General features: G+C 33.2%; 2 protein-coding genes across 3 annotated transcripts; one reads left to right on the top strand and one right to left on the bottom strand.

The window, feature by feature from the left end:
• The first annotated feature begins 342 nt into the window (after positions 1–342).
• Positions 343–1,003, top strand: LOC145086369 (splicing factor 3B subunit 6-like protein). Its single transcript, XM_079024117.1, has one exon. The coding sequence runs from the start codon at positions 428–430 to the stop codon at positions 803–805; it is 378 nt and encodes a 125-aa protein (XP_078880243.1). The 5' UTR covers positions 343–427; the 3' UTR covers positions 806–1,003.
• A 1,548-nt stretch (positions 1,004–2,551) lies between these two features.
• TTN9 (titan9) lies at positions 2,552–6,371 on the bottom strand. Of its 2 annotated transcripts, none has more exons than XM_079024120.1 (9): positions 6,216–6,371; positions 5,616–5,663; positions 5,425–5,494; positions 5,124–5,214; positions 4,985–5,046; positions 4,449–4,696; positions 4,324–4,357; positions 3,678–3,800; positions 2,552–3,025 (listed from the first exon to the last, which is right to left on the bottom strand). In XM_079024120.1, exons 2-9 carry the CDS (start codon positions 5,661–5,663, stop codon positions 2,838–2,840), a joined length of 864 nt encoding a protein of 287 aa, XP_078880246.1. In that variant the 5' UTR covers positions 6,216–6,371; the 3' UTR covers positions 2,552–2,837. The 2 variants fall into 2 exon arrangements, with proteins under 2 accessions (XP_078880246.1, XP_078880244.1); XM_079024118.1 differs by having other exon boundaries at positions 5,616–5,669.
• Between the last annotated feature and the right edge of the window lie 17,500 nt (positions 6,372–23,871).

Consider the following 23,871-nt stretch of genomic DNA (forward strand, 5'->3'; position numbering starts at 1 on the left):
GGTTTGACAACTTTGATCCCTTTTTGAAAAAGTTGTTAATTCCTACCCTCTTTAATTCTTTAGCCATTTTGACACTTCTGGTTCTTGCAGTCAAAACTTTTATATTTTTTCATAAAAACATGAAAAAAACGGTCCGTGGTAAAGTCTCGGCTTTTCATCCTTGCACTTTCTACGTCTGTCATTTTTATCGATTCGGAAACAACATTGAAAGCTTCTAGCCCCCGTGTAGCGGGAGTAAGCTTTCTAGTTGTAAAAAAATAAATAAGTAAAAATAAAAAGTAACTTTTTAATGAATGAATCTAAAATTCTGAAAAAATATACAATAAAATATTTGTAAACGTCATTTGCTTTTATTTTCTAAAAGAACCCCAAATCGCCATCCCCTGAAACCCTAGATTACGAAAATTCTCTCCTCGAAGCATCTCCAATGGCGACGATCAGCTTGCGAAAGGGAAACACAAGGCTACCACCAGAGGTCAACAGGGTTCTCTACGTACGCAACTTACCTTTCAACATCACAAGTGAGGAGATGTACGATATCTTCGGCAAGTACGGCGCAATACGGCAGATTCGTCTCGGCACCAACAAGGACACTCGCGGCACCGCCTTCGTCGTCTACGAAGACATCTACGACGCCAAGACCGCCGTCGACCACCTGTCTGGTTTCAACGTTGCCAATCGGTACCTGATTGTGCTGTATTATCAACAGGCAAAAATGAGTAAGAAGTTTGATCAGAAGAAGAAGGAAGAGGAGCTTACGAAGTTGCAGGAGAAGTATGGTGTTACTGCTAAAGATCTCCAGTGAGTTTATTTTACTATACGGATCGTAATCTAATATCTAGGGTTTGATGTTTCCTGCTGAATTTTAGGGTTTCTTGTATGGAATTTTCAGAACTATTTCACAGGAAAGTTGTAAAATGTTGAATTCGTTGAATTTTAATGCTATAAAGTATAAACTCATGGATGTCAATATAATAATCTGTATACATTTTGCCTTTTCTAATTGGAGCTAATTGTACATTATTCAGTAACCTTAATACTTAATTGATATACTTGAAATTTTTTTGTGGGTATTTGTTGGTGTTCAAGATCAAATTATAAAGGTTATTGCTTAATAGTTATGATATTTTTCTGTTAAAACTGGATTGAGTCCTTGGTTTTGAAGTATGATGCTTTGTTTTCATCAAGAATGTTACAAATACGTATTACATTAATGATTTCATTCTATTTCCCCATGGAACCTGTTTGTATGATGCTAAAGGGAACATTTAGGGCTTTAGAATTGTGAATTTTGTAGATTGAGAGAAAGTTGTAAGATCATGATTTAACCTCGTGAGACAAACAAATGTTGGTATTTTACACAAACCTGTATTCTTATTTGTTTTTCAATTTAGTTTATGTCTACATCTGGCCCACTAGTTGAAAAACAAGTTGGAAGCTGAAAAGATAGCCGGTATCTGAAAAGATAGCCGGTATCTGAAAAGCTAGCTGTCCATTGAAATGCTAGCTGTCAGTTGAAAAACTAACTGATAAAAAATTATATTTGTTAAAATTACAAACCAACTGCCACTCTTTTATATACTAGCTGAAAAGTTAGTTGGTAGCTGAAAAACTAGCTGTCAATTGAAATGCTAGCTGTTAGTTGAAAAACTAACTGATAAAAAATTATATCTGTTAAAATTACAAACCAACTGCCACTTTTTTATATAGTAGCTGAAAAGTTAGTTGGTAGCTGAAAAACTAGCTGATAATTGAAATGCTAACTGTCAGTTAAAAAACTAGCTGATAAAAAATTATATTTTGTAAAATTTACAAACAAACTGCTACTCTTTAATATAGTAGTTTGGATAGTTGTACAACAAGCCATGACTGAAACTCTATTTTTTTTAATTAAGTCCTAAGTTTGATGAATATTTTGATTTGTTTAGAATCTCTGGTGATGTCATCATACAATAAACTTGAACCAGCCATAATTTTTTGAAATGATAAATGAATTATACATGATAAATTAAAGGGGAAAATTAATGGAACAAAGATGTCTAAATGAAACAAGAGTAGGTTGGTGTAATTTCAATACTTTACCTCTTATTTATACCCAAAACAATAAATTCAATTGTACACGTTCTCATCATCTACTGGATAAATTCATTAAGTTTGTGTTTGATATGTTACAAGTTTATTTATTATTATTTTTATTTTTTTAAATCGTCATGTTTGACAAGTTGAAAAATAATTTAAATTTAAAAAGCTACTTAAATTAATTTTTATTTTTTAACGAGTTATTTTTTTATTATTTCCAAATGTATCCTTAACTAATTATAAAAAACTTACTTTTCTAAAATACCCTTTCATGTCATTTTATATATTCAGCTTAGCTTAACAGCTAATTTTTTATCAAATGTTATTTTTTATCAACTAACTTTTAAGCTAGTACATCAAATATAACCTAAATGCATTCAAAACATTCTATCATAAAATCATCCAATTTCCATTTTCAAAAAAAAAGGATCCATGTAAAAAAGAGCACTCAAATGACCTCTTAACGCTACAATTTCACAAGTAAACACATCTCAAATCTTCATTTACTTTCCTTCTTCTAGCTTACATTTCTTTTAAAAGACTCCAATACCTCCTTCCAAAACAGAAAGAAAGATAGCAAAAGCAATTGTTGCATTAAAAGGTCACAAAACAAAGTATGACCTAACCCCATTCATAACCTAATTTATAACAACCAATCAAATATCTCAAGTAAAAAAAACAGAAGAATACAATATTTTAACTTTACAACACACATAGATCTTTCCTCTTTGCACATATCATCATCATCATCATCATCATCATTCTTGAAGCTTCATGATAGCAGATACTTTTTTGAAAAAGATACGAGACATGCTCTTACTAAATAACATCACATCTCTCATCCATTCAGGTGCTACTCTCTCAAAAGTCCCCAATGAGGACACTTTGTACATCAATTCCTCTTCTCCTAATGCATTCTTCACGTATCCTAAATTAAATGTATACCCTGCCCATTTCAAAATCATTTACAAAAATACAAATATCAGATCTTTGGTTGTAATTTTTGTTCTTATTAAAGAAATTTACTCAACTCTAACAATTTACTTGTAATTTTGTTCTTATTAAGGCTATGTTTGGCAGACTAGCTGATAGCTTATCAGCTATAAACTAGCTAATAAAAAATGACGTTTGGTAAAACTAACTGATAAATATGTAAAATGACATAAAAGGGCATGCAGAAGATTAAAAAAGGGTATCTTTGGGAGAATTTGAAAAAAGCTCGTTGAAATGCTAGTCTAAGTAGCAGAATTTTAAAAAGCTAGCTTATAAGCTACTTTTTGGTTTGTCAAACATAAAGCATTTTCACTGCTTTAACTTGTTAGATTTTTAAAACTATGTTATCTTAATACAAGAACATTAAAAGTAAAATGAAATATAATCGGGTAGACTTTTCAAAAAACAATGGCTCAATAAAAAAACGAAAGTAAATTGTTGTTAGAAAAAGAAATGAAAGTAGGATGCTATAATAGAAATGAGAACCATTGTATGATATAACATTTTCTATACATGAAATTGAAAAACTTACCTCAGTTGAATGTAAAAAAAAGTAAAATTAATAATATTTAATAATAATAACCACTTGAGGAAGGAAAAATTACCACTTGAATCATGAACTGCAGTCATGAGAGTGTCATCATTTTGTGTTGCAATTGAAAATTTAAGGTCAAGTAGGGATTCAACAAGCTCTTGAAACATGCACATACTTGGATCACTTCCATTTACTACAACCATAAATAAACACTTAATTAGAATTATTCACTATTCAACTCCATTCCTTTTCCTTTATTGTTAAAAGACCAAAATACCCCCACTAAATGCAACAAACATCAATGTACAGATGACAGATGTACTTTCATTTATTTTTTTTACCATAGAACTCATTTGTTTCTAAAAGACTTTATATTTTGTGTTTTTTCCGGATTAAGCCTCATATTTTTTTTTTCCTGAAAAAGACCTTGTATTTTTTCATTTTTTCTGAAAAAGCCCTCAACTTTGTATTTTTTTCTGAAAAAAAAAAACCCTCAGCCTTCTAAACACTTCCAAATAAAGCCTCAACTTTTTTAGTTTTTTTCGAAAAAACCCTCACATTTTACAACTTTTTTAGGAAAAAAATAACTAAAAGGGCCAGATTGGAAAAAATGAAAAAAATACAAGGTCTTTTTCAGGCAAAAAATAAATATGAGGTTCAATTCCTTTCAAAAACATTATAAAAACCAAACAAAATAATTTAATCTTCATAATTACCTGAATTCCCAAGCCTTCGACGACAGCATTTAGGCTATTAACACATTTCCATTAATAATAGTCAGTGAAATTTTTATTATAAAACTTTCTAACAAAATCAAAACAACATAAAACACTAAAATTACCTGATTAGCATCATCAATGGCACCCAAAAACATGTTTTCTTTCTCTAAATCATTTTGTGATTCTTCTTGTGAGGTGTTCTCATGTTCATCAATGGAACTCCTAAGTCTCTTTCTCATTGATGATTTGTTAGTTTTGGTTGAAGAAAGAGGAGAAGTTGACATTTGCTTAATTGGAACTATTTCATTGTTAGTGTTTGAATGAATTTCTCTTCTATTCATCCTCTCAAGTTCTTCTGAAAGTTCTTTTACTGAAGAAAAAAAAAAAAGCCAAGTAGTTATCAACAATACTATAATAGATAGATACCCAAAAAGTTTCATTCAGTAAGTGCATGAAATAGGAAGAAATAAAATTAGGAAGCTATAATAACAAATCAATGAAAGTGAATTACTATTTCTTGCAATTTATCCTATAAAAAAAAAGGGAAAACAACATTGGTTGCATCAATAAGTGACATTAAAGAAACAAGACAAATGGGAATCTACTTTAGGGTGTAATTTAAGCAAATAAGTAACCAAAAAGTAAAATTAGGGCTTACTTTTCAGGTTCTCTTTTAAAAGCATGTGTTCATACTTTTTTTGCTCTTCATCCTTGGCAGATCTGGGAATAAAGGAATTATTTGACTTAATGAGAAGAATATCAAGAAATTACGTTAATACCCCTGGCACAGTTGTTACCTGATTGAGGACAATTCATTTCTTAATTCATTGACTTGTGCATCTAATGTGTCCTTTTCATTTTGTAAATGATCAATCAGTTCATCTGCAGCTGAATAAACAAGAAACCAAAGGAATACAAATTATCCATCTAAGATAGAATTGTAATTCGTCTATATGGATCAAGATACTCAAATAAGTTATGATTATTTGCTTTTCTATGTTCAATGCCTACACATGTGAGAAGAAAATATGGAAAAATGTAACAAATGAATAGCTCAAATTAACTACAAAACTATACTGCAGATAAAAAGATACATACCAGACACATAAGTCTTGAACTTTTGTTCTTGATCAAAGTTGTAGTGCTCTAGTTCAGAAGCTTTATGTGTCTGTAAGGTAATCAAAAGTGAAACCAAAACTAGTCAATCCCAAAAAACAAGAATCACATATTCCCACTCAACATGATTACTATTACATTGTAGAGGATGAGGAGATAAAGGAAGGAGAAACCTTGAGCCTAGTGTATTTCTCATACAGCTTTGAATAGAGAGCCTCCATCTGAAACTGGAAAAGTTTAAGATCCAATGATAACAGTCAAATTTAACATAAATTCTCCAATACATCAGACAAAAAGCTCTATAGAAGGATTTGGAGGATATATTGCTTAGACCAATGATAACAGATGAGAAAATTGTAGAAATAAAACCCAATAACTAATCCATGTGTATGCAAAATCAAACTACGAATTGATCCCCAAATATCTATAAACAATCCCTAAATCAAGAACAAATAAACAGTTTTAGATAGAGATAAAAATAAATCCCTGAGCTGCAAGATCCATCGTGGAAAGAAGAGCCAAGTTGCAGAGTCACCACCAACACACAGTGGGCTTTATTAAGTTATACTCATCAAACCTCTTTAAATTCAGCTTGAGTTTTCATTATTTTTTACTGAATCCGACACATTTGCATTGCAAACAATCAATTAGCTGGTACTGTTTAGGGTTTTCCGGCGATCTGTGATTTTCCGCCAAGAGACGTGGGGGATGGGAATGATGGTGTGTGGTGCTGTTTGACAGTGTGATGAAGTGAGAGGGAAGATGAAGATTACCTGGTGGCCGGTGGTGGTGAGTCGGCGGTTGTTTCACGATGAAATTCAAATCCCTCGAAACCCCACGACTCAAACGCCCAGAGAGTTTTGAGTTAACTGGAACCAGAAACAACACACCGGTATGTGAAATGTTTTTGGGAGGGCGGGATGAGTCGAAATTTGGGAATTCGAATGATGTGTTCTTATAAATTTATATAATATAATTCAAAAGAAAATGACCATAACAGACATTTTTCTAATTTTATTCCGTAAAAGAGCCACAAAAATGAAAAAGGACAAAATAGTAACGATCTTCATAGATAAAACCGAACCCAAAACCGAGCTGTTGGTTTCCAAAAAATTAGAACCCAACCCAAAATCGATGCATTCGGTTTCTCCGTTTTCGATTTTGAATGGGTCGGTTTTGGGTTGAAACCCAAACCCAACTTCAACTTTACTTGATAAGACATGAGAACTTTCTTACATAGAGGATGTCAATGATGAAACTTCTTTGTTTGGGCAATGTGTGATATATAGCTTATATAAGAAAAGAAATGGGATGATGTTTGTACACAATGGCGACTCTAAAAAAATGATGTATTCGTAAGTAGGCATGAGCGTTGGTTTGAAGCTTGTGGATCCAAAATCTAATCACCTTCATCATCTAATCACCTTCATCATCTTTCAGGAGGTATAAAGTCTCAACCTTGGTGATTATTTGTTTAGATCTAAGCTAGTTAGGGTTTTGGCATATTTTGGTCCCTTGAGTTGATTTATGTGAGTATAAGTTACTCTATAATTTTAGAATAGTATATATTGATGTTTTTGAGGTCCCTTGTTCTTAAAAATGGCATCTCGATGGATTTAGCTCAACCATGCAAGAGTTGATGATCATAATATGAGGTTAGAGTGTTAGAAATGGGTGGGGCCTTGTTGAGCAATGCAAAGGCATCAAGTTGATGACATTATCATTTAAGACGTTTTCCTTAAGCAATATATGTGATTTGGACATTTAGACTTAATCTATTAAGTGCTTAACGTGGGATTTGGCCATCAGAGGAGTACGTTGGGCGTACGCTTAGCGTAATGCATTCAATCCTCATTTTTCCTCGTTGTTATGGGTTGTATGCAGGGCGTACTGGTGGTACACTAGGCGTACTCACTAGAAGACCTCTGGGTCAAATTTGGGCCTTAGGCCTTCATTGGTTTAGGCAATTATTGGGCCCTAGGTCTTTATAAGTTTGGGCCACAGTTAGATGGGTCAAAAGAGAGAAAGGTAAAATGGACTTTTACCCATAGCATGTTAGATTATAATCTTGGCCATTTTCTATGGGTTATTACCCTTATTATTTATTAGAGTTAGTTTGAATGTGTTCAGTTGAAGAGCCATTGTAGTAGCAACTTGTGTGTGTGACTATTCATCATTTGTTTGAGGTGAGTCTTCTCACAGTGTTTTGGCGAGTCGAAGGCACCAATGTCGGCCCATTGATTATCATTATTAGAATGTTAGTTGTCTGTGTGACTCTTTCATGCATTGTATGTATCTGTATGTATATCGGGCGGGGCCTGATGCCAGGTAGGGCCTAATGAGTGTGTTATGGACAGATCTGTACTGGGCGGGGCCCATTGTATGTATGGTATGTGGTATTTTGAGGAGAACTCGTTAAGATTTATGCTTACAGTTTAAGTTTTGTTTCAGGTACTTCCGGTTCGAATGGGAAGGGTCCGACTTGATCGTAGTGCATCCACCCATGTTTCCGCACTTTTATGATTTTCGGATTGTACTTTGATAACTATTTTTACTTTGACATACTTCTGGATGGTTGATATGAATATTTGATGGTTTTTGGGTTGAATCAAAAATGAAATTTTTACTCATGATTTTTGAGATGTTACACGTGATTTTTGCTTACCGAGTACTATCTCATATTTTTAAATTTGGTACGGTTCGGTATTGGTTCCTGTACGAGATCAAGATTTGGTACAAACTACTCATTCCTATTTATAAGGGGAATCGAACTGACTAAGAGCCTTTAATCAGCACCAAATAAAGACCAAGATGGGAGGGAGAGAGGGCTTAATAACCATGAAATGACAGTCCTTTTTAGAAGATTTTTGAGCAAAAGAACAACCAAATGAACTAGCCAAAGCTCTTTTTACATATATACTAACGTGTACTAAAGCCAAGGCTAGTAAAGGAAATGGCATGGCCTTCATATGACATGTATGGAGCGTAAGATGAAAGACAATAAGCAACCTCTTACTTGCTTCTTCATACTTATGGTTTTGACATCAAAGTCAAAACTAAGTTTGTCTTCCATTCCATTCCAACTAGATTGCTACAAGTGAAAACTATATAGTTACTCAAAGTGCCCATTTAATTTGTACATAACATATATATTCATACCTTATGAATATAACTAGTTTTGTTCTATTTTATTATTATTTCCTAGTAACAATAATTCTCAATATGTTGGTATAATATTATTTTCATAAAATAATGTTTTTCCAATTTAAATACAAGTTTTGATTATATTTATTAATAATCAAATTACTTAATAAATAATCAATTAGTAGCAACTTTTTATAAGGTGTAACCCTATAAGATCATATGTCATTAGCAATATCATTATATAATGAATCTTAGGCACAAAGATATTTCAATCTACCACTTGCACATGATTCATCATATATTGATACAAATAGTGGTGAACGTCTAGCAATATTTCACTGCCCCTACTAACACACGAAGAAGAATGCCATTCATCAACATCCAATTCCCAAAAGCTCAAAGCTAAAATTAATGTATAAGGTAACTTTATCAGTTATCCCTTTGCTACAGACATGAGACTTGGATCGTAATCAATCACATTTGGTGTTCAACCATGGGTAACACACATTAGATGTATAACTATCAACACATAATAGGAACAAATCCCATCTTGACTACATAACCCTCATGCATAGTTCACACCACACCTGATAATGGCTTTTATAACTGCCTGGTTAAGGATCAACGTTTGACCACATCAAAGTATAACACTCCTTACACTTAAGTACCACTATGTATCTCATGTATTAAGGATACAAAGATAGTATCCTTTATCAAGTATTACTCACGAAAGCTATCTATTAGGTAATCTTAATGTGGGTCCGCTCAATACTTGTAACAATCGCGGTTTAGGGGTATGTTCCTTTTATACCCTATTTGCAAATTTCTTTTCATTTTGGTCCCGCCGAGTACATTGGGTGTACTCTATGAGTACGTTGAGCGTACTGGCTCGAAGGTTGGAGACGGAGGCACCCACTTACGTTGGGTGTACATTAAGTAAGGGCAATTAATTTTTAGGGTTTGTACCCTATTTAAGCAACTTATGTTGCCTTGGGTGCATCTTATGGTCAGCCTCCACTTCTCCAAACCTTAAGAACGAAACCCTAATTTCCATTTGTGGGATTTGAGCTTGTAAGTGAGTTTTGGTTGATTTTTTGGTGATTTGAAGGAAGAAGAACACTTAGAGGATGCTTTGGTGTGGCATGAGCTTGTAGATCCAAATTTCTCTCATCATTTCCAACTTTATCGAGGTATAAAGCTTTGAACTTGCTCCTTGTTTGTCTACATCTAGTTTTTATGAAAATTTGGTCCCATTTTGGTCATATGATGAAATCTAGTGGATTCCTTTCACTCTAAAAGTTAGGAGTTGCTTCTCTTAATGTTTCTGAGGTCCTTAGTCCATAAAGTTAGCATCTTGATGGTTGTGGATCAACCATGCATGTGTTTAGGTCATTATGGTGATAGTAGAATGCTAAAAGTGAGGTTTAGGTCCTTTTTAGCCATGCAAAGGGTCCATGTTCACGACTTTATGGATTAAGACGTCCATTTTGACTAGGATTTGAATTTTGGATGTTGGAATGCAAGTATTAAGCACTTAAGGAAAAAGTGCTTAATAGGCGCGTACGTTTGCCATACTCAAGAGTATGTTGCACATGCATGCCCATGTCCGCGATATGCATGCAACCTAGTATGTTGGGCGTACGTCTGGTACGCACAACTTACTAGGACTAAATGAGGCTTTTGCAACTTTGGGCCATTTTCGAACTTGGGGAGTTGGTCCTTAATGGGTCATCAATTGTTCTGACTTTAAACCATTGTTGGGCATTGGGCCTTCCTGTGTTCGGGCCCATAATGGCTTTTGGGAATCTTTTAGAGCTTTGGGCCATATTGGGCTTTTTGGTGCTATTGGATTTAACCTCGGATTTTGGACCAAGTTAGTAAGGGGTAAAATGGTCTTTTACCCTGACTACTAGATAGTTAGACTAGGATCCCATTTATAGGGTTGTAACCTAATTATTCATTGGATATTATTTGATGGTGTCAACGTAAGGATTTTTCGGGATCAATAGTCCGAGTTTTTATCTGAGAGATTCAGCAGTTTGAGGTTATTTTTATCAATGTGTTTGGCGGGTCGAAGGCACTAATGTCGGCCCATGGTTTATTATGATTAGGATTCTAACTGTATGCGCGACTCTCGCATGTATGATATTTGATATATATACCGGGCGGGGCCTGATGCTAGGCGGGTCGAAGGCACCAATGTCGGCCCATGGTTTATTATGAGTAGGATTCTATCTATATGTGCGACTCTCGCATGTATGATATTTGATATATATATATATATATATATATATATATATATATATATATATATATATATATATCGGGCGGGGCCCGCTGCTAGGCGGGGCCTGATGAGTATATTGTATGTTATTTATCTTTATCATTATTGCAAGTGTTTACGTGTATATCGGGTAGGGTCCGATGCCAGACAGGGCCTGATGAATGTGATGAAGCGGGGCCCATCTCTTATTTTTGACATATCTGTTCGGAGCGGGGCCCAATGCCAACGGAGGCCCGTTATATATTTGATATGTATGGTATGTGGTATTTTGGGAAACCTACTAAGCTTCGTGATTATGGTTTTCAATTTATGTTTCAGTTACTTCCGGATCCAAGGGGAAGAGCTCGGGGTGATCGCCTCGCACACACCCGACCGAGGCGGCGGAATATGCCGAGCTATGCGACTTAGTTCATGGATCACAATCTTATTGAATATACATCGCAAGTTACAACAATAACAACATAGCACTTACATTCCAGTTTAAAGTTTGAATACAAGGTTCATACATATAATAATAGGTTCATAAATTCACCTTAACAAGTAGGCCGACATAAGAAAAACTAAATAAGACTAGATTGCCCAAAAATCCATGAACAAATCTTCTATTAAATGATGGTTCACTGATCTCCTGAGAATACACGTAATTTGAGGGTCAACACAAGGTTGGTGATAGTTACAGGTTTTATGCTAACCGGAATAATGATACTTTATAAGTCTAGAAAGTATTTCTTTTGTGGTTAAAATCATGTTTGATAAAGAAAGAAGTCATAAGTAAATTTGTGATTGAAATGTTTGTTAAAGAGATAAACCATAAGTAAATACATACTTAAAATGTTTGATAAATAGATAAACCATAAGTAATCCATACTGAAAATGCTTGATAAAGAGTTAAACCATAAGTAAATTCATACTTAAAATGTTTGGTAAATAGATAAACCATAAGTAATCCATATTGAAAATGCTTGATAAAGAGTTAAAACCATAAGTAAATTCATACTTAAAATGCTTGATAAACTGAGAACCCAGATCCGTGGTTTCTAGTTAAAGAGTCTGGTTAATGCCTATAATGAGTCCTATAACCGAGTTATATAACTAGTTGTAATCTATGTACAATGCTTCATTGGATGTCGTAGTTATACTAAATATAATTATCAGCCGCTTCGATTGATCAGTCAAGTTTGTAGCTAGCAACCAAAGGTGAGGGTGTCAACCCGTATAGATCTATACATACGTATTTCGCTCTGAGGATTGACGGTTATAGTTAAATGGGTAATGAATATTGTCTCACTATAGAGGCCATTAATTAGGTTATACGATAAAGTTTCACTAGAAAAACCGAGTAAGTTCGATAAATTCATAAAAATGTATGTCATTCGCTTAAATAGATAATATGTTTCTTCACATGCACGAAAGGTTTCCAAGATATAATTGTTATAATTCGTACGTAAATAATTAAAATATATGTTTGTACATGCTCGATATAAAGTGAAAATTAATTATTCACAAGGCTAATAATATTTTTAAACGCATGCATATCGTAAGAAATCGGTTTATAATATATTATTTTGACAATTACAAGTGTTAAAACTAGATATATGTTTTATATATGTATTCCATAACCGATATATAGATTTAGCATGTTTATAAACACATTTCATTACTGGTAAATATACTTATATATTTCACATGTATTCTCCCCCAAAATAATAAAACATTAAAAAGGGGCCGTAACACTTACCCTTGAAGCGTGAACGTTGACTACATTTGTTTTGGTGGAATGCGACGTGAGAAACTGCAAAATTAATCGTTCTTTAAGTTTAAAACGAACCAACGGGTCTATTTATATTACCTAATAAACCAAAAGGGTAATGTTGGTATAAGTTATTATGTATAGGGTGGTCTTTGCTAAAATAAATAAGTTCTAGGGATTGATTTTGTTAAAATCATCCCCAAAGGACTGATATTGTAACCCATTTCCAAGAAAAGGCTGAAAATGTACATTTTAAAACTGGTTTGGACTCCTTGGACTAAGTGTTAAGGTTTCTTGTGGAGGGACTACTTGTGTTTAATCTAAATGAAGTTTGTATTTATTTTGTGAGATATTTCAATGGAGGGGTTTGTTTTAGTTAAATAACATAAAAGAGGTGTTAAACTTATTTAAGTTAAACTAGATGAGGATCTCCGCGTTGCGAGATGGATGTGAACAGAACTATTACAGAAGTGGAGTCCATTCGACTTCATTGTCTTCTTCGCATACCAGAAAAACAATACTGGACAGTTGATAGAATTAGTTGTCTATTGATGTTTCTTTCACCTTTTATTTTTCATAATAACAATGGTAACTTCACAAAATGTACTACAATTATTCTAGAATAAAGGTCAAACTGCTTTTATAAGTCGGGTGATAGCGGGCTTGGGCCCATCGGGTCATTTATGTGTGGCTTGGGTGGACATCCCATTTCTGCTTCCTCTGTTCTTACTGCAATATTTGTAGTAATTGAGTTAGACAAATTCCATTAAAGAAGCAAAAGTATGAGAATAAAATAATGATCTACTTACATTTGGCTTTGAATATGAAATTATATAGATTCCGAAAGAATTCCTTGCGCTCTTCCATATTTCCTGCAAAAATATAAATTTGAGTTCACATTAATGCCATTTTGATAAATATATGCCAACAGAAACACACACACACACACACACACACACACACACATATATATATATATATATATATATATATATATATGAACATATTATAAAAACTGAAAAAAGTAATTTCTTTTTGCACTTTTCACAAAATCATGGATGGCAATAACATCAACACCTGTAGAAAAAGACCTGCTGCGACTACCCTAATTAGTGTCTTCGCGGGGATGGATCTAGACAGGTCTCCATAAATCGTGATTGTTAGGAGAAGACGTTCTACTGTTGCACGCCACATACATCTAAAAAGAAAAGCGAAAGTAAAATGAGAAAACCTAAATTTAAAAAACTATTAATCGAATTCATAAGCGTTGAGATCGTTGAGCCTTTTTGTTCTTCCGATGGATAGGAATGCCATTCGTGGCTTTCTTTACCCTCAATTTCACCTTTTTCTGCAAACAAAGAATTCGGTAGTCATAAAATCAAAATATGTAAACTTATATGAAAATTAGAATGGTGACATGATATTCTATTAAACATTTTAGAGTTTAATAGATAAGTCAATGCTTTGAAATAACATGTTAGTTGAGGGAGATCCTTACACTATAAATCCCAAGTATTACATCTACCTTCCTGATGGTTATATGGTTTGTGTTATAGTTATGCAGGTTTTCGAAAGCAAATGAAATAAAACCCTAAAACAAAGGAAAAACTGATACATCACAGGAACCACAAAAGAGGAGTGATAATTGAAACATGAGAGATAATTGAAAGCTTACTAAATTTTTTTGTAAATATACATGAAATCCACAAACAAAAAACATGTTATTGCAGATGAAATATCACATCAACAACAATCAACAACAGCAGGAGGACAATAATTCAGAAGAAGAAGAAGAAGAAGAAGAAGAAGAAGAAGAAGAAGAAGAGAAAGAGAAACAATTGTACCTGAGGTTGTTGAATTCGAAGGAAAAAACCTACAAAAGAGGAGTGATAATTGAAACATGAGAGATATTCGATTAAACGTACGCTGAAGAAAAATTTATTAAAATGATTTATTTCATCAATCAAATCCATCGACAAAAGTAATAGAGAAATAGAGATTTACCTTCGGTGGTTAGTGAGAGAAATTAGAGGATATTAGGGTTAGGAACGTCGTTTCTCCGGAAATGGGGGATGCAGTGTCGTCGGCGAAAGATATAACGGCCATATCTGGAAAAAAATTAGTGTTAGAAGAGATATAAATGAAGAGAAGCAAATGAAGCTGATGTAGAATGCAATAAAGCCACCCAGCGGAGGCAAAGGAGGCGGATGAGACAAAAGGATCAATGGTTAAAAGAAATCGGTTTTTAAAATGAGTCGGCAAGTCAAGCAACCGAAATTCTGAAGGCAATCAGTTAGGGTTCGACTATGATTGAAAGCATTGAACAGACAATTATTCCATCGTCTTCAACCCCGACTTTGGAGAGAATGGGGAAAGCAACAGCGGGTACAGCGAGCTCAAAGCCGTTGGAGGCGGTAGAAAAACTCAGAGGTGGGAGATAGATAGGGTTCTGGAAAGAACGTATCACCTGATCAAATAGCATTAGAAAATAGAATGCGTAGAGAAGAAAAAGTCGAATCGATTCTACCTTCAATCGCTTCTTGTTCTTGCTTTTCCTTCACGGGCACAAAGCTCACCTCTCTATTCTTCTTGCTTTTCCTTCATGGGCCCAAAGCTCACCTCTCGATTCAGTCGAGCGAATATGTTGAAGCTGGAAAGATTCCACCAAAAGAGGTGCTCTACAGAGAGGTTCGGGAGAGGGAGGCGGTGGAGCTGGTGACCATGGTAGACAGTAACCCGATGAACACCCGGGTGGGTAACAAAAACGGTGAAGTGGCTAATTGAGAGAGAGAGAGAGAGGCGATAGTGGTTTTCTCACAAAGCAGAGCAGTGAGACTATCGGGCTGAGGAGCAGGCAAGTGTTACGTATGTGGATTAAAGCCATTCGAGGGCAAAGGCGGTGGAATATATATGTGTCTAGGAAACACATGGACCCATACACGTAAAGAAATGACAAAATGACATAAAATGCCCATACAAAAACCTAAAGAAATGACAAAATGATATAAAATGCCCATACAAAAACCGGCAGTAACAAATACATAAATAAAGGATCCTAAAAAAATCAAAGAGAAGAAGAGCGTAATAGAAGGGGAATTTTGTTGGAAATTTTAACAAAAGACAACTCAAATTACTGTAGCTAAGATAGCTAAGAGCACACATTTTTAATATATATATATATATATATATATATATATATATATATATATATATATAGGCCTGTCAAATCGGGCCGTCGTGTCGTGTTTTTGTCTGACACGACACGACACGACAAGGTTTTTTGTAACACGAACACGACACGACACGATGTCGTGTTTTTTTTCACTAACACGAAAACGAACCAATTAAAAAACGACAACACGACACGACACGACAAAGATAATACTACATAACTTTTATTTTATTTAATTCATATTTAATCATATATAACACGATAAAAACGACAAACACGAAAACACGACAAATACATGCTCAATCGTGTCAATTTCGTGTAGATTTGTAAACACGAACACGACACGACACGCCATCGTGTTTTTTAAACTTGACACGAACACGACACGAAAACGAATTCGAATTTTGATTTCGTCCCGATTTCGTTTCGTGTCGTGTATTTTTGTCGTGTCGTGTCATAAATTGACACCCCTATATATATATATATATATGAGAGTTTTTATATATATATATATATATATATATATATATATATATATATATATATATATATATATATATATATATATATATATATTAGGCGAATGCCCGCGTGTTGCACAGAAACACCTATATAGTTGAAGTCTTTACAAACATATGATTTTTAAATATAACAATAACGATGTTGTTAAATTTGATATAATAATTTGTATATACTAAATTGATATAATATATTGATTATTTTGAATTATATGATAATATATACATTTATTATAACTTTATAATCTCAATCGTTTGAATGACTTCTATTCGCAAGTTACACATGAATAAAATTAAATATAATATATGATTTGATGTTATTTATAGTTGTTTTTATTGTTAATTAATTTTTTAAAATTTATTTGCTTAATGTTTTAATTTCTATCATTATAATTATTTAAAACATCAAACATTGTTTTTTTTTATTATTTTAACGCTAACAATATAATAATTTATATAGAGTTGTTTTTAACTATTGTTATTGTAAGTTATTTTAAGCTACTTATTTGAAAACTTTTAACGATTATAAAAGGGAAATCTTCAGAAAAGTCCCAATATTTACGGAAAAGTTACACTTTAGTCCCAAGATTTTTTTTTTGAACGAAAAAGTCCTGAAAACCAGCAAAAATTTGCAGTTTGACCCTTTTTGACCGGTTGAAACCGGTACCAAACTAATTTGGGACTATTTCGTAAACTAATCCAAAATATTGGGATTTTTCAGTAAACAAAAAATATTAGGACTTTTCTGTAAACAAAAATATTAGGACTTTTCTATAAACAAAACCTTAATTATTATTATTGTTATTATTATTATTATTATTATTATTATTATTATTATTATTATTATTATTATTATTAAAAATATAAATAAGAATACTATTTTTTGAACTTGTTATTTTTAATATTATTACTAATACATATAAATGCATTAAATGAAAAAAATATTATTAATAACATTGTTTAAGGGTGGAGGTGGAGGAGATGGTGATGTTTTTAGTATTGAAATCGTGAATGTCTACTTGTATATTTTTATTTTGTATATGGTCATTTCATATTTGTTATTATTGTTTTCAATTCAGAATATTAATATTTAACAATTTGAAAGAAGTTGCATATTAATAGTTTAAGGTAGTAGAGTTTCTCATTTTGTATATAAAATTGTTTAAGGTTGAAGAATTACTTTCCAAATCCAACAAATCCACTACAAACATCTACATAAGTAACCTATATTAAAATTCGAAAGTATTAATTACAATATTTTGTTTAACAAAAAGTAATAGGAATAATTCAAAAGTATTATTCAAAATTCAAAAGTATTAATCCAAAAAACATGTCCTATTACTTTTTATTGAACAAGATATTGTAATTAATATTTTTGAATTTTGATATGGGCTACCTATGTAGATGTTTGTAGTGGATCTGTTGGATTTGGAAAATAATCCTTCTACTGTAAACATTTTTATATACAAAGTGAGAAATCCTTCTAACTTAAACTATTTATAAAGAATTTTACAAATATGCAACTTCTTTTAAATTGTTAAGTATTATTATTTTTAATTGAAAACAATAACAACAAATGTGAAATGGCCATATAAAAAGTAAAAATATACAAGCAAACATGCATGATTTCAATGCTAAAGGCAGCAACATCTCCTCCACCTCCACCCTTAAATAATGTCATTAATATTATTTTTTCATTTAAATACATTTATATGTATTAGTAACAATATTAATAATAACAAGTTCAAAAAAAAGTATTCTTATTTATATTTTTAATAATAATAATAATAATAATAATAATAATAATAATAATAATAATAATAATAATGATGATGATGATGATGATGATGATGATGATGATGATGATGATGATGATAATAATAATAATAATAATAATAATAATAATAATAATAATTATAATAATAACAATAATAATAATTAAGGTTTTGTTTATAGAAAAGTCCTAATATTTTTGTTTACAGAAAAGTCCTAATATTTTTTGTTTACTGAAAAATCCCAATATTTTGGATTAGTTTACGAAATAGTCCCAAATTAGTTTGGTACCGGTTTCAACCAGTCAAAAAGGGTCAAACTGCAAATTTTTGCCGGTTTTCAGGACTTTTTCGTTCAAAAAAAAAATCTTGGGACTAAAGTGTAACTTTTCCGTAAATATTGGGACTTTTCTGAAGATTTCCCATTATAAAAATATATTTAAGAAATATTTTAGTTAAATTAAGATTACAATTTAGTTATTGCTTTTATCACTATAATTTATCATTTTTAATTATTTATAAAATATTCTTTAGTTTTTTAAATGAAACTGAAATTTATATTTGAGTTGACATTGTAATGCGTAGAAACACCTACATAGTTGAAGTCTTTACAAATATATATATTTTTAAATATAACACTAATGTTGTTGTTAACTTTGATATAATATATTGATTATTTTGAATTATATGATAATATATACATCTATCATAACATCATAATCTCAATCGTTTGAATGATTTCTACTCACGAGTTACACATCAATAAAACTAAATATTATATATTGTTTAATATTATTTATAGTTGTTGTTATTTTTAACTAATTTTTTAAAATTTATTTGCTTAATATTTTAATTTCTATCATTATAATTATTTAAAACATCAAACATTATTTTTTGATTTTAAAATAACAATATAATCATTTATATACAGTTATTTTTAACTATTGTTATTATAAGTTATTTTAAGCTACTTATTTGAAATTTTTTAACGATTATATAAATATATTTAAGAAATATTTTAGTTAAACTGATATTACAATTTAGTTTATGCATTTATCACTATAATTTATCACTTTTAACTATTTACAAAATACTATTTGGTTTTTTAGTGGAACTGAAATTTATATATAAGTTGACACTATAATGTTATATTTAAATTAACAATTTAAGTATTTTGTCCAAACTGTTCAAAAGTTGTAGCTTTAAACTGATAATGGTTTATATGCAACGATATTTTAAATCTAATAAATTAAGTATAATATGGTAAAAGTTAAAGAGTTAACTTTATAAATAGAAGTAAAGATATTATTTTAAAATTGAAATTTAATCAATTTATAATTACACTTTAGGTTTGATATTTATTTAACCTTATTAACCGACTTACAATCATTATTAGAAAGACACTGCAATTTATCACTTTTAACTATTTATAAAATAATATTTTGGTTGTTTAAGTTTAGTAAAATTTATATTTAAGTTGAGCCTATAATGTTATATTTTAATTAATAATTTAAGTATTTTATACAAATTGTTCAAAAATTATATCTTTAAAATGATAATGATTTACATTCAACAATATATTAAAACTAATAAATTAAGTATAATATGTTAAAAGTTAAAAAACATAATTTTATAAGTAGAATTAAAGATATTATTTTAATATTGAAATTTAGTTTCTATATGATTACACTTTAGATTTAATATTTATTTAACCTAATTACCAAATTATAATTATTATGATAAAGAAATTTGAAAAGTCATGGGAGTTTCAAATGAATGTGGTGAAAGGAAAAAAGAATGGGGTTTTCAAATGCATGAGATTCAAGAAAAAATATTACGTTTATAAGTATGTATGATGCAACATAGGGCTGTTGATGGCTAATTTTTTCGGGTTTTGGGTAATTTGGGTTTTTCATGTTAAAAAAATAATCATTACCCTACCCAAATTAAATTTGGGTAATTCGGGTAGTGAGTTGGGTTTGGGTATTTCGGGTATTACCCGATTTTTTTTTTTGAATTTCTCCTGAAAATAAATTTAATAAAATAAATACGTCGTGCTTTATTAGTCTTGTTTATATAAACAAACGAGGCATAAATGAAGTTATTCAAACTTTGAACATTGAGATTTTTTATTCAATAATATTTGAGATATTAGGTAATCTTTTAACAACTTAAACTAATCTAATACGATGTTAAAAAGCAAATAATTGAAGATCTTAGTTTAAAAGTTTAAAATGTTTAAGATAATTGTAGCCATAAGTTTTGTCATGTTCTGAAGTTTCGTCAAGATAATGAGTTTGTTAGTCACAATAAAAATTATAATCTAGAAAAACAGTTAAATTTTAAAGAACATGGTGATATATATAAACAATTGTTTTTAATATTGTTAGTGTCACACTGCCATAATAAAAGAGATTCATGTTTTACAATAATGATAGTTAGTTTAAGCGTGATCAAATACCTGCTACAGAGTACAAGCTCTACGATTTTTTTTAAAAATAATTTAGGTAATTCGGGTATAACCGAAACCCAACAAACCTACCTATATCCGACCTGAAAAAAAAACCGGGTTACCCGATTACCCGAAAAAAATTACCCGATACCCTAAAATATTGGGCTAGTAATTTGGGTAACGGGTATTTTCAATAGGGCTAATGCAAAAATCATTCAGTAGAGCCTCGATTGATCACGACGAAGGAAACAGAAGAAAAAAAGAATGCAATGGTTGTGGTCAACTTACAGTAGAAGGTGATGGCTGGAGGTGGTTTGGTCGGAATCCACGACGGCAACAGCGGCAGAGGAGGATGCTTTAATAGCCTCTTTTTGCTTCATTCTGCTTCTGTCCGACAAGAATGACGAGAAGATGAAACGATGGGCAGTTTTAAGTGTTAGATGGTCGGAGTAGGGGTGTTCCAATGGTCACAGTGGTGGTGGGTGGTGAAGTGGGTTTTACCAATGGTGGGTGGTGACCGAGCTACGATGTCAGCTTTCCTGCCTTTGTTTCCTTTCTTTTCAAGTGAGCTCGACGATAGACAAGGAAGGGAGGAGCAAGGCTATGGTCCGAAGGTGTTTGGGAAGGGTGGTTATTGGTGGTGGGTCATGACATGGGGAGGTGGAGGAGGTGTTAAAAAAGAAGGTGGGTTAAGACGGTGGTGGCAGTTTGCTCTGATCAATATCAAAAGAGGGAAGAACACGGTGGTGTAAGGTGGTGCCTAACAGATTGTGCAACAGAAACAACAAGGGAATGGTGGTGGGGATCGACCAAGACAGAAGAGGATGGTCGCTGATTGGGTTGTGGTGGTTTATAGCGACGGTCATGGGGGTGAGCAGCCTAGACTGGTGTTATCATCACCGGTGCCTTCTTTCCTTCAATTGGTGACATACAAATTGAATGTGAGGAGAGGAGTAGCACGTGGTTCTTGGTACGTATTTCTTTTATTTAATTATCTAAATATCTTGCATTTTGGCCTTGGACTCGACGAGTTGAAGGACCAACTCGCCGAGTAGAAGCGGGATGGGACGCGGGAGTTAAGCAGTGGACTTGACGAGTCGGGTCCCAAACTCGACGAGTAGACCCTGTCCGGACAAAAACCCTAATAGAGGGTTTGCACCTTATTTAAACAATGTTATGTCGGCCATAATGTCGCTTATGCTCCCAGAATACCTCTCATTGAAACCCTAGTCGTTATTGAAGCAATCTAAGCCTTGGTGGTGAATTTTGGTGCTTGTGGTCTTAAGAAGGAAGCAAGTAAAGACCAAGGGAACCCGAGTTTGTGCACCTTCTACAGTTCATTGAAGGTAAAAAGCTATAACCTTGCTCTTTCATTTGTTAGATCCCTTTTTGGGGAGATTTAGGGCTTTTATAAGCCATTTTTGATGGCCAACCATGATTGCAAACATGGTTGGGGGTTGGAGCTTCTGAATCACGTCGTTAAGGGAGTCACAAGGCAGTTGGGGGCTGCTTTTGCACCCATGAAAGGTCTCATGCATCATAAGAGCTTGTTTTATGTATTTTTGAGCTCAAAGTCCCACGCAAGCACGTAAAGTTTGTAACTTTACGTGCTAGATCGATGGTGGAAGCTTGGATCTATCTTTTGATCAAAGGTTGTACATAAAAAATCGAGGATTTAGAGTGTGGATGTGACCGACTCGGCGAGTCCGTTCCTGGGACTCGACGAGTCCAAGGCTTTGAGTCCCATATTTGTTGAGGGTCAAAAGAACAAGTTGAGTGTTAGAAGGGTTCTAACCGGACAGAAAGAGTGACCCAACGCATTGGATGTAATTTTAGACCTAGAGTTCCTGGGACTCGACGAGTGCTAGAACGGACTCGGCGAGTCCAATGCAATCTCCTTAAGATTGAAGATGAACTCGACGAGTTGTTCATACAACTTAGCGAGTCGAGGACAGGACTTGTTCATCAGATGAAGGTGGAATCAATGAGTGTTCATACAACTCGGCGAGTCGGATGAGTTTCATGTGATCTTCATACAAGAGAGGGACTCATCGATTCTATGCTAAACTCGACGAGTCGAGGCGTGGATAAGGACGAGTAAAGCGTGAGGGACTCGGCGAGTCGGGTCAACTTGAAGTTGAATTTGACTGGACTTGGACTAACCCTGTTTAGGGTTGCACGTGTTGTGTGTTGACTTGAAGGTTGTCGTGTAGGGATCGAGGAGTCGAAGGGAGTCAACTTGTGCACCGAGGATAATTCAAGAATTGCACGACATTGAGGTGAGTTACCTTCCAGTAGGGGTGGATCTAAGGACACAATGCCGACCCACAAAAAGGCGTATTTAGAAGATAAGGGTCTTTGTGATAATTATCTTGGTCTGGTTATGTGTTTTGGACATGAGATTTATCTATATGATATGTTATGTGTATAGTAGGGATTCGTATCCCTGACAGTGGTCCTTAGGACCAAAGGGTAGGTCAGTACCCGGATATGCCTGAATGTATGCTTATATCTGTTGTTGTATGCTAGTGGTAGGGGTGAAATAGTCCCCAGTTATCGGTTGAAAGATACCGATGATGGTTACCGGTTGAAAAATACCGATGACGGTTACCGGTTGAAAGATACCGATGAAGGTTACCGGTTGAAAGATACCGACAATAGTGTATGGTATGTGGTATGATGGGGGAACTCACTAAGCTTTGTGCTTACATATTTGGTTTTGGTTTCAGGTACCTCTTCGTCAAAGGGGAAGGAGCCGGTGGTGTAGCAGCGCATCACACACACACATGGTTTCCACATTGAGTTTCTGGGACTGTACTCTGATTTTCATTACTTTTGATGTTATGGTTTGAGACACAACATTATGATTTTGTAATGTGATGTTGTATCGACAATGTTTTGGTAATATATATTATGATTTACTTAATTTAAAAACAAAATTTTTGGCCTTGAAAAATTGGGTCGTTACAAGTTGGTATCAGAGCCCTGGTTTGAGGGATTCGGACACACCCTTGGGGGTGTCCGGACTCAAACCGAGGGACTAAAAGATTTTTACAAGGAAAATGGTTTTCTAAAATCTAAATCGAGGAGTTTTAAGAAAAACAAGGTGTGTGATGCGTGCGACCGACCAGAGCTCAAGTAAGTTTTTCCCAAGATACCCATACCTGTTATGTTATGTGTACGATTCTTCATTCTGAGAACTACATGCTAGATTAGGGTTAGGGATCTAGAAGGATGCCTTGTATGCCTAATGTATGATTATGAGAACTGCATGCTAGAGTAGGGATAAGGATCTAGAGGATGCCTTGAATGCCTATTGTATGAGCTGTATGCTAGG

This window comes from Lactuca serriola, chromosome 2 (assembly GCF_051521515.1).
Source record: "Lactuca serriola cultivar US96UC23 chromosome 2, Lser_US96UC23_V15, whole genome shotgun sequence".
NCBI lineage: Eukaryota > Viridiplantae > Streptophyta > Magnoliopsida > Asterales > Asteraceae > Lactuca > Lactuca serriola.